Here is a 12,599-nt window from a genome sequence, read left to right as displayed (position 1 = left end):
ATTAATTAATTAACCACAAAATTGAGAATTATTCCCACTTACTTAAAATACTACCCACTTATCACATATCTTATACACCTTACTATTATGGTCATGTGGTACATCGTATGGTACTAGTCCATAAATACCGAGTATTTTAGCTCGGGCCGTATTTTTATCCCAACATGCCAAACTTGGACGAAAATTCGTTTACTTTGACTTGCTTCCCCTCTCACCTTCACGAATTTACTTGTTACTTGGTTGAAATAGCATAATCCTTATAATCTCCAAATAATCTTTTCCTTGAACTGATGTCAATTACCTTACGACAAATTCATCGTACAATACTACAGGGTGCAACATCGTCGTAATGTAGTACTGCGGGACGTGACATCTCCCTTCCGGGCTCTCATTATTTTATCTATGGCGTATTTTCATGTACGGAAAATATGGGGTGTGACAGGAACCTGGCACTTGGTACACATTTCAAATGAACGAAGTCCAGCCTGAACTCCAACAAGTGTGAACTGCTGCAAATAAAGAGAAAAGAGGAATAAGACAGGGACCTGATCCCTGGATGTTCTCTGACAGAAGTATAAGTCAACTATACAGCTGAAAAGCAACTGCAGAAAGTACCTGCCTGCAACTGTACACGCGACAGTACATCAGTCACTTCCCATTGGGAAGAAGCATGTACCAACCATGAAATGACATCATCCTTCGGATATCTTTGGTAAGTATAATAATATAGTGCAAGGCACAAGATACTCACTTGAGAATTTAGTGATATTCTCTCAAGCATTAAAGAGTTGATCCAGCATTGAAGTCACAAGTGTGTCAAGAACAAGAAGACAGCTCCACTTAAGGATCGGTTCCACAATGAGCCTATGTGTATCCGTAGTTGAGTTGTAATCTTGTTATTTGTTCTTCATTGTAACTCCTATCTTGCTTTCTTAGAAGCTGTGTTTTAGGAAACCCAAAATCATAAACCTTATGAGTTTATATTGTGACTAGAGTTAGTCATAAGTTAAAGTCTTTGTAACTAGTGTATCACAAAGTGGCTTATGGTAAATGTATCACAAGTTAGTTGAGTTGAAGTCTTTGTAATAGAGTCATTACAAAGTGGCTTGTAATAGTGTGATTGCAAGTTAGTGAAGTTGAAAGCCTATAAGTGTAGGTCGTGGTTTTTATCCCCTTGAGTGGGATTTTTCCACGTAAAAATCCCATGTCTCATTTACTCACTGCTTCATTAGTATTCTCAGTGAAACTCATAGAGGACCAGGTACTCTACAGTGTGGTGGATCCATATAAACTAACAGTTATAGTGACAGTTAGTTAGTTGTGCTAATTGTAACTTAAGTTTACTGTGGTTAGTAGTAGAGTTAGTTAACCATAGTTAATAGTTAGTTAGCTTTTAGTCATATACATATACATGTACAGACATACGCAATACTTTTTGAAGAAATAGAATCTTCTGAGAATATTCTCTCTCCATCTTCTTCCTCTGTTTCACCGACCTACTCAAACTCACCAGATTAGCTTTAATCAGCTAAGAATCCATGGGTGAACTTCATGGATAGCTGATTTTGACATGGTATCAGAGCTACACGGCCATTAGTGTGGTCTCATCGTTTTTCAATTTCGTCCATTTTAGTTTTTTTCTTCGAGTTAATTTGGAAGATCAACAATGGCGACCGTCGATAACACTGAACCAGAGAAATTAGGTACAATCACCTACTTTTCCTGAATTCAAATGATAATTCAGGAGCTGTGTTGATTTCGTTGCAATTACGAGGACTGGAAAACTACTCTGTGTGGAGCTGGGCAATGAGGATTGCAATCCTAGGTCGAAATAAACTAGGGTTCATTGACGGAACATGCAAAAGGGATAACTATGGTACAAATCTCGTAGATCTCTAGGAACGTTGTAATGCGATTGTATTGTCTTGGTTGATGAACTGCGTTTCTCCGGAATTGTTGAGTGGGATGGTATATTCGTCAAATGCTAATGAGTATGGGACGATTTGAAGGAGCGATTTGATAAAGTGGATTACTCTAGGATTTTTCAGATCCACAGAGAAATTGCTACTGCTAGGCAGGGCACCAGTTCTATTTCGACTTATTTCTCAAAATTGAGAGTGCTTTGGGCGGAGTTTGATAGTCTGGCACCAATTCCTGGTCGTGATGCTGCTAACTCTCGTGAATTTGTTCAATTCATGGAGCGTCAAAAGCTTCTACAGTTCCTAATGGGACTGAATGAGTCTTATGAACAAGCACGCAGCCAGCTCTTGATGATGGTTCCTGTTCCATATGTGAACAAAGCTTATTCTATGTTAATGGAGCGTGAGAGTCAGAGGACAATGTCTAACACCTTTACCACTGTTGATGGGGGTGACATGGCGGCGCTGATGCCAAATAGATATGGGAATCAGCAGAGGTCAAAGAAAAATTACAATCTTTAGTGTGATGTAGGCCACATGAAAGGCCACACTGAAGAAACTTGCTACAGGGTAGTAGGATATCCAAAAGATAACAAGTTCAGGAAGAAGTACAATTCCCAGGCAACAACTAATTTTGCAGCTGAAGATGTTCCAGCAACAACAACTGCTTCTACACCTATGGCTCCCACATTTACTCCAGAACAATATCAGCAGATTCTACAAGTGCTTAAAGGCAAGGAGACTGAAGTAGTAGCTAATACAACAGGAATGGATTCAGGTATATAATGTCCTTAATGTCTAACTTGGATCAAGATGTTTGGATAGTAGATAGTGGTGCCTCTAACCACATGGTTTCAAAGCTAGAAGCATTAGATAATCCTACCTCATTCCTAAAACCCAACTCAGTTCATTTACCAAATGGAGATGTGGCTGCAATTACACATAGTGGATCAACTAGTATATTCAAGAACCAACAGATTAGTGATGTTCTTGATGTTCCAAATTTTAAGTATAACATACTGTCAGTTTCAAAATTGACAAAAGAGCTGCAATGTTTGGTATCCTTCTTTCCTGATATATGTGTATTTCAGGATCTCTACACTGGGAAGGTGTTGGGGATTGGTAATGACACAAATAGACTGTACATACTCAAAGATTGCATATGCAGGAGGAAGCTTACTACACGATTTGTACATACCACAATCATGCCTACTCCTATGTCAGTTAGTCAAGATTCAATAAAACTGGAGATATGGCACTAGAGACTTGGCCACCTACCTATGGAGACACTTAAGAGGATTGATAAGTTCAAAATTCACACTAGTAACAGGAGCAGTGATTGTGCAATGTGTCCTGTTTGTCCATTAGCTAGACAGACTCGATTACCATTTCCAGTTAGTACTAGTAGAGCTAAGGCACCATTTGATCTTTTGCATGCTGATGTATGGCGACCTTTTAGAGTACCCACCTATGATAGCAAGAGATTTTTTCTTACAGTGGTAGATGATTTCTCTAGAATAAATTGGCTTTTCCTGATGAATACTAAAGATGAGACTTGTTAATGAAAAGATTATTTTCTATGATCAGTATTCAGTTTGATTGTTCTGTTAAGATCCTGAGAACAAATAATGGTTCTGAATTTATTAATTCAAATATGAAGCTGTTAATTGAGACATTAGAAATTGTACATCAAACTACATGTGTTTATACTCCATAGCAGAATGGCATAGTGGAAAGAAGACACAGATACATCCTTGAAACAGCTAGAGCTTTGAGATTTCAATCTGCAACACCCTTAAGATTTTGGGGTGAGTGTGTTCTTACAGCAGTACACATAATAAATAGATTGCCTTCCATAGCCTTGAAAGGAAAATCCCCCTATGAAGTATTCTTTAACACTGCACCATCATTAGATCACCTAATGGTATTTGGGTGCTTATGTTATGCTGTAAATGTAAGAAAACAGGACAAATTTTCTGCCAGAGCATTGCCAGCAGTGTTTATGGGATACTCACCAACAATGAAGGGCTATAAACTGTATGACTTGTAATCCAGGTAGTTCTTAATCAGTAGAGATGTGGTGTTTAAGGAGCAGGTGTTCCCTTTTAAACAAATGAAGATGATGACTAATCCCTTATTTCCAGTCCTTGGGTTAACAAATGAGCATTTAGTCTCACCTGTTTCTGATTATGTTTAGGAGCATGCTACTCCTACCAATGACTTTGCACTTGATGATGCTGATTCACCTGAAGCACAAGCTGACAGCCCTGCACCACATGATGTTGAGCCTCCTTCACATGTAGAAGTTGTTCAACCAATTGCAGTCCAAAAGTCCCAAAGAACAACTGGACCTCCCAGATGGATGCAGGATTATATGACAAGTTCTTGTGCATATCCTATGTCCAATTATCTGAGCTATGATAGGTTATCCCCTTCATATGTAAAATGTCTTACTGCACAATCAGTTATCGTTGAGCCCAAGCACTACTATGAGGCAGCCAAAGATGCAAAATGGGTCAATGCTATGCAACATGAGATTCAAGCTCTGGAAGATAACAAAACTTGGGATATAGTTGATCTGCCTAAAGGTAAAATCCCTATAGGTTGTAAGTGGGTATACAAAGTCAAATACAAAGCCAATGGGGAGGTGGAAAGGTTCGAGGCTAGGCTTGTGGCCAAAGGCTTTAGCCAAAAGGAAGGTCTAGACTACAAGGAGACTTTCTCTCCTGTAGCTAAAATGGTGACTGTTAGATCAGTTTTAGCTGCAGCTGCTTCAGAACATTGGCACATTTATCAGATGGATGTGCATAATGCATTCTTGCAGGGGGATCTCTTTGAAGAAGTATACATGCAACTTCCTCAGGTTTTTGGCACCAAAGGGGAGTCTAGAGCCAAGGTGTGTAAATTGAGAAAGTCACTTTACGGGCTCAAACAAGTATCTCGACAGTGGAACTTGTAGCTCACAGAAGCTCTCCAAGACCTGGGATTTGTCCAAAGCCACTTTGATTATTCCTTGTTCACACAAAGGAGAGGTGATGCTTTAGTGGTTGTCCTAGTTTATGTAGATGACCTCCTGGTGACAGGCAATAATCAGCAACTTATTCAAGCTGCTAGAGATAACCTTCAGAAGAAGTTTAAAATTAAAGACTTAGCGGAGCTCAGATTCTTCTTAGGCATAGAATTTGCCAGAAGTAAGGCTGGAATCCTCATGAATCAACGCAAATATGCCCTTGATCTGATATCTGATTCAGGGCCAGGGGAGCAAAGCCTGTGTCAACACCTTTGGAAGTCAATCAGAAGCTCACATCAGTGGAATTTGATGAAGCTACACAGACCAAGGATGATGAGGATACTATTCTGGCTGATGCTGAACCCTATCAAAGGCTTGTAGGAAGGTTGCTCTACCTTACCATGACCAGGCCTGATATAGCTTATGTAGTTCGGTCTTGAGCCAATTTATGCACAAACCTATTAGGTCACACATGAATGCAACCCTCAGAGTCATCAGATATGTGAAGAGTGCTCCAGGTCTGGGTTTACTAATGTCTTCTGCAACCTCTCATTCATTGGTTGCTTATTGTGACTCAGACTAGGCAGCTTGTCCACAGTCCAGAAAATCAATCACAGGGTACATTGTGAAGTACGGGGAATCACTTATTTCGTGGAAATCCAAGAAACAGAGCATAGTGTAAAGAAGTTCAGCAGAGGCAGAGTTTAGAAGCATGGCCTCAACAGTAGCTGAATTATCATGGCTTGTGGGTCTGTTTAAGGAGTTAGGCATCACAGTGAAATTGCCCATAGACCTCTTCTGCGACAGTAACGCGGCCATACAGATAGCTACTAATCCAATATTCCACGAGAGGACCAAACATATTGACATCGATTGTCATTTTGTACGGGAGAAATTGCAGCAAGGTCTCATCCAAACACATCATGTCAGTACCAAGGATCAACTTGCAGATTTACTTACCAAAGGTCTTGGAAAAGCACCACACTATCTTCTGTTGAGCAAGCTGGGAGTAGAAAATTTGTTTCTACCCTCCAGCTTGAGGGGGAGTATTGAGCCAAGCAATATTACTTAGTTAATTATAGTGACAGTTAGTTAGTTGTGCTAATTGTAACTTAAGTTTACTGTGGTTAGTAATAGAGTTAGTTAACCATAGTTAAGAGTTAGTTAGCATTTAGTCATACACATATACATAAACACACATACACATTATTTTTTGAAGAAATAGAATCTCTCAGAATATTCTCTCTCCATCTTCTTCCTCTGTTTCACCGACCTACTCAAACTCACCAGATTAGCTTTAATCAGCTAAGAATCCATGGCTGAACTTCATGGATAGCTGATTTTGACAGCAATGAGTAGTAGCTACAATATAATACGATAATAGAATAACCAAAGGCGAAAGAAATAATAGGAAATAAAAGAAAACTACAAATAATTAAGGAAGTACAAGAATAATGCCTTATTTAACTCATCATATATATAAATATATAACAAAATTACATTAATAATAAATATAATCAAGAAGGAGCATTCAACTAGCTAGCAACGTTAAAACATGAATTGGAAAGGATCGACAACCTCAAAAAAAGATAAATATATAATTGGATTCATCAGTCACAGGTGCATGCTACAGAGAATCGATAGCCATAATTGTGCTTAAGTTCATAGGTGTCATGTACTTGTCTGAACCAGTGAAAATTGTTTGGACTATGATTTTGTTGGCACGTTCTGTTGGATGGAAAGGATCCCAAAATGCATATAGATCTCTGTTTGGACATAAGTTTGATGCAACTGTGCATATTCCAACTCCATTATATGGCCCTTGTCCACAACATGCTACTTTTGATGTAATAAAACCTGTGAAGTGAAGTTTACTGGTTAGTCCATTTAGTCTAAACCAATGTTTTAAAAGGCGGGGCGTGAGGCGAGACGTTTTACCTCTGACGAGGCGAGGCGTAAGCCCTGAGACATGGGGCGTAAGTCCTACGGATCTTTAAATTTTACTAAGTTCAAGAATTTTAGGATAGCATAAAATGAAAATTACTTATAAAAATTACATTAAAATTACAAAATTATAACAAATAATATATTTAAAATATTAATAAATTATAATTCAACTATCAATAATATGAAAAGTATGACATATATCATAATGTGCAAATAGTTGCAATGTCGTTACAACTCAAGCATCAAAAGTAATGTATTCGATACAAAATCTTATATGTATCTCTTAAGGAGTAATGAATTTTGAAAGAATTTCGATACTATAATTTGATATTTTTATTAAAATACTCCTTTTATTTAATATGCTTTCTATTTGAAAGAGAATTTATATAAAAATACAATTCACAATTTAAATATGATTCTCAAGCATCATTCATTTTTAAGTTTCAACAAGTTAATAAAGTGACACATAATTCACCATACAATACTATAATAACTAATATTGAGATATTAAATTAATAAATATTGTATCTCGTAAACGCGAAAAGAAAAATATTTATAAAAAAAATTATGGTCTACTCCATTATATAGTAAAGACATAATAATAGTTAATAAATAAATACTTTTTGAATGAAAGATTTATTTAAAATTAACTATCATAGCAGTCTTAGTGGATAACGTGCAATAATTTTTATTTTAATTATGACAATACTCTCAACTTAATAATTTTTATACTTAGGAAAAAAGTAATTTTGAGTAGTCAACGATTTATTAAGAAAATTGAAGATTTACAAGGTTAATTACATACAATTGCATAAAGTTCTATTAGGCGAGCCCAGTACGCTGGGCGTTGGGCGTGTCCGGGGCGTAAGCCCCGATGGTCGAGGCGTAAGTCTCACAGAACTAAGTCCACACATAAGCCCAGGGGCGTTTTACGAGTGCTCCGCCCCGCGGCGAGCCCCGGGCGAGTCCCAATTCTGCCTTTTAAAACAGAGGTCTAAACAAACAATAATGGTGATTATAAATGGTTTTCATTCATATCAAGGTAAATCCTAAAGGGTTTATTTCCTGCAGTGGTGGATGTAGCGTATACTCGGCAGATGCAATTGAACCCATAAGTTTCGACGCGGAGTAAAAATTTATATGTAAAAATTTATTAAAATTGCAAAATACGTAGAATGAGCCCATAACTTTAAAAATATAATGGGTTCACACTGGTATGGAAATACTCTTACACTATAGTGCAATTTAACCCGTCGTTGTAGGCTATAGAAGTTAAGCTCAAACTAAATGCATTAATTGTGTAAAAATTCTTAATACCATCATTGTATATAAGTAGTGGGTGGTAAACGGACAGGTCTGGTCGAAAATGGATAGTGCAAAAACAGATAAATTATTCGATCCGACCCATATTTTATACGGATAAAAAACGGATTACTCGACGGATAATATAGATATCCATATTATCAGTGGCCTCTTGAATATGATCACTTTTGGGAGAATTCCAAGTCTCCCAAACTTGAGAAACCTCCAATTTGAGGCTTTACAAATGTAAAAGTTAAACCCATTAGTTATCTACTGGTTATCCATTTTTTAAGTGGATAATATGGTTATTATCCGTATTGAACCGTTTTTAAAAAGTTCATTATCCAACTCATTTTTTAATGGATAATATGGGTGGATAGCTATTTTCTTTTAACCATTTTGCCACCTCTATATATAAGTTAGATCTAATTAGAAATGAGCTTAAGTTATAAATACTAAAAAAGTAAAGAATTTTTATATTATCAGTATAATTTAAATTTTACGTCGAAAGTATTTGAACCCGGCACAGGTACGTTGGATCCGCCCCTGGTTAGCACACAAAGTTAACCTCAAATACAGAAACAAATTAAAAGAATTCATACCGAAGGCTTGGGGATCTCTGATGAAGTCGTTCTGCATATCCACAGCGTTAGCAGCAACAAAGATATCAGAGCCAAGTTCTTGATTGAGACTTTGAATCATTTGGACAAGTAGAGGATTGAAAATAGCAGAAGCACGTTGAGGCTCCTCTGCACATTCGCCATTGGTGCTCCTGCTGGCTAGACTGGATGGTACACAACCTAATGGACCTGATCCTGTCACCAACACTCTTCTTGCTCCCAAATCATACAGCCTCTGTAACAATAATTATTACGCCTCAGTCTCAAATAAGTCGATATTGGCTATAGGTTTAGGATTTCATATATGATCACTGAATTTTACCACTATAATAGTAAATTACGTACCTAGATAGGTAGGTTCTTAAAGACTTTATAACTACGGTCAGACCTATCTATTATAACAAACATACTTATATAATAACCATTCACTATAAAAGTTAATTTTTTTTTTCAGAATTGATTTTTATATTACGTTATAATATATGTCATTTATAACAACACTTTACTATAGTAACGAAAAAATATCGGAACGAACAAGGCTGTTATAGAGAAATTTGACTGTATAAAACATTTACCCAAATCTGATAATATTTTATAGTGTGTCAAGCTGAATGATTTTGCTATTATAGTAGATAAAGTTAAGCAATAATGTCAATGACAAAAAAAAATAGGTGTGTGTTTATTATTGCTATAATTGATAAAGTTTACATACCGACATTGGCAAAGGTTTAGGTGTGACATTAATGACATCATATATTAGGAAAATTCACCTTTTGCTGTTTCTTCTGTTCTTTTTGTTGAATCGTAATTAAATGGAATCTATATTTTTCCTTAGCAGTTAGAACTAGTACAATCAGTAGACAAGTGTTCAGATCTGAGTCTACATTTTAGTTAAACAAAATTAAATTTGATCTAAGAAAGTCATTTTCCTAACAACTAATAGGCATATCTTAAATTTTGTATTCTTGACAAGTACCAATACACAGCTCAAAATCTAAAATTTAGAATCAATAGGTTCAGAATTATTATAATATTTTTTTTGGAACCCCAAGAAAATTTGCAGTCGCTCTCTGTGCGCACTGGATAAATCTCCTCATGAATGCCACAAGCTGACCCAGAAGGCATTCATGAGGAGGGAATCGATCCCAGGTCATCTGTATGAATGACCGCCCTCCAAACCAACTGGACCATCACCGAAGGGACATTACTATAATATTTTTATACGCATACAGTTTAAATAATGTTTCACATATATATACATAATTCGAGCAGAAGGCAATATGAGATGTGTTTATTACCATCAAGATCTTCCGATACTCGCTGATAATATAAACAGAGAAATCTTGAAGATTATACTGAAGTCTTCTGGCTGAAACTGGTGTGAAAAAATAGTTGTTGACATAGTCATTGCCTCCCAAAGTAATGAGAACAAGTGCTTTGTTTACTAGCATCTGTGTCTGTTCTTCTCCTAAAAGAGCACTCACTCGAGCCTGGTATTGTTCGAAGTTTCGTAGCTGCTGGGAAATTCTTATTATGTTTGCCTACCACAAAAATAACTTAATTAAGCAAAACCAAATTAATTCATTAATTAATCACTCCAATCAACGAGTATGTACAATAATTAACTTGACAAGAAAGTGCATTGCTCCTTTTCACTTGCATGGTTTGTTTTCAAAAGAGGTAATGAACAAAAATCAACATATACACGGATAGGGTAAATTAATTTTTATTTTTTTTATGTACTTTAACCTATTATAGGAGATTGTCATTTTTATCAAGTTACCAGTTATATGATCATTGTAGACATACATTACATTATAAGCGATCTGATTGTATAAATATTTTGCCGACCATCAATGTATAAATATTAAACTCAAAATAAACTACTTCATGCGTCCTAATTTATGTGATACACTTCCCTTTTCAGCATGTCCCAAAAAGCATGATACCTTTCTATATTTTAAAATAATATAACTTTAAACTTTTTATTTTATCCAATTATTTATAGCTACATAAATAGCTATGGCTTGCAATTCTATTTAAGAAAAAATCTTTCTTAAATCATGTGTCTGGTCAAACAACACATAAAATTGCCACCCTACATTTATTATAAATGCGTAACTTTCCTTAGAAAAAGACATAACATATTGCATATAAATTTTCTTTTTACCATAATTTTGCCTTGCAATAATGTGGACTTAAAAGAAGATTAGGACGTGCAAAATAATTGGACTTACAAACTGAACTCCAGTATCGTTAAGAATTCCAATTCCAGCAGAAGCAAAATTTGCTCCAACGAGCAATTTATCTCCAGTTAGCTCAGGGTCCAAGTATGGCAATGTTGGCTCAGCACCAAGCTCTTGGCCTGTCCACACACATTTTTATTAACAATAAATATTTTCCAATTTCGCAGATAATGTTTTTAAATTCCTTATAACCCAGTATTTATAATATAGAGTCAGTGTGTTCAGAATGACCGAGCTTAATTTATATTTAAGTTTTGTTGATCTAGCTACTACATGATTGTAGTAAGTTAACATTGTTCCCATTTTTTTAATAATAAAAAAATAAACCCTGGTAGCACATTAAAAATTTATATATGATCATTTTTTGTGTTTCAATTTCCCCAAATATAGGATCAAATGTATACTCTAGCTAGTAATGAAAAGGCAAGAGCACTTAAAAGAGACAATGGTGACATAGTATATAGGTGGTTTGCTTCAAATTTGGCATTCTTGTCCCATCCCCTTCCTAGATTTCGCGTCATTATATTGTCTGCTATGCTAAGCTATGATGAAGGCCTTTCACTTTGGCTCTGTAGGCAGGGGTGGAGCTAGAGACCGAGGTGCGGGTTCGTCCAAACCCAGTAACTTTGGTGCAAATTCTGTGTTTGTCTTAAAAAAATTCATTTGATATGTACAAAATATTAGTTTAGAACCATGTAACTTAAAAATGCTAGAAATCCTAGCTCCGCCTCTGTCCATAGGGGGAATCATTCCGAGGGGTTAGCTGAACCTGTTCTAAATCCGCCTCTCGTACAATAATATGGAAAAAAAGAGTTAGGAAACTTACTTATAAGATCAGGTATATTGAAGCCATTGGAAAAACGGCCAGTAGGACGATGAGTAGGATAATCAATGCCATAAGGTGGAGAATCGGCCCTTGCAGAAGTTAGTAAATAATTGTTGTTTCCATTGTCAACAAGTGAATCACCAAACACAAAGAAAGCACGAGGAGCACCCTCAGTACAAGTCACAAAAGTGAACACTACTAGGAAAATAGTAGCAAAAATTGGACTAGACATCTTGAACTAATATTACTAGCTAGAAAGGTATAGTATACTATTTTTTTGCTAGTTGCTTTAGAATAAATGATTAAGTGATTGAGGCATTTATTTATAATAGAGGGGACTTTGGATTGGTATTGTTGGTTGGTATTGTTGGTTAGTTGAAAGGTATTAAATGGGCGGCCTCCCAAAAGCATGAAAATGAGTAAAAATGGGGGCCAACATAGCAAAAAAAACAAGATTAACAAATTTGCCTTAAAGGAAATTTTTCAGATGTTATATTATACGTGCTTCAAGTTAAGCCATTAATCGCTGCGGCACCTACACATATACATTTGCTTAAGACTTATCAAGCAGAGACCAATATTAGAACGAACCGGGTTCAATGCGTTGATCAACTGAACTCATCTCTTTCGACTCGACTTGCAATAGTAACTAATTCTGCAAAAAAATTGTGCATGCTACGCCTAGAGAATTTGGTTAAGCCTTAAGCAAAAACTTAAAGAGTAGCACTC

General features: G+C 36.2%; 1 protein-coding gene across 1 annotated transcript; it reads right to left on the bottom strand.

The window, feature by feature from the left end:
* Nucleotides 1-6,373: 6,373 nt before the first annotated feature.
* Nucleotides 6,374-12,166, bottom strand: LOC109218829 (GDSL esterase/lipase At4g28780-like). The gene is made up of 5 exons (XM_019383222.1): nt 11,871-12,166; nt 11,036-11,163; nt 10,097-10,339; nt 8,781-9,033; nt 6,374-6,786 (listed from the first exon to the last, which is right to left on the bottom strand). Exons 1-5 carry the CDS (start codon nt 12,100-12,102, stop codon nt 6,557-6,559), a joined length of 1,086 nt encoding a protein of 361 aa, XP_019238767.1. The 5' UTR covers nt 12,103-12,166; the 3' UTR covers nt 6,374-6,556.
* Nucleotides 12,167-12,599: the final 433 nt, after the last annotated feature.

The sequence above is a fragment of the Nicotiana attenuata genome, unplaced genomic scaffold (genome assembly GCF_001879085.1).
Source record: "Nicotiana attenuata strain UT unplaced genomic scaffold, NIATTr2, whole genome shotgun sequence".
In the NCBI taxonomy this organism is placed as follows: Eukaryota; Viridiplantae; Streptophyta; class Magnoliopsida; order Solanales; family Solanaceae; genus Nicotiana; species Nicotiana attenuata.
The sequence above is the reverse complement of the archived record's forward strand: the minus strand, read 5'-3'. Positions and strand labels throughout refer to the sequence as shown.

What these genes read in the sequence shown, in the direction of transcription:
- LOC109218829 (XM_019383222.1), bottom strand. Translation starts at nt 12,102, where the DNA reads ATGTCTAGTCCAATTTTTGCTACTATTTTCCTAGTAGTGTTCACTTTT. An exon ending in CAATATACCTGATCTTATAA is followed by an intron (nt 11,164 to 11,870) that starts GTAAGTTTCCTA and finishes GTGTGTGGACAG; the next exon opens with GCCAAGAGCTTGGTGCTGAG. An exon ending in CAGAGATCCCCAAGCCTTCG is followed by an intron (nt 6,787 to 8,780) that starts GTATGAATTCTT and finishes TTCACTTCACAG; the next exon opens with GTTTTATTACATCAAAAGTA.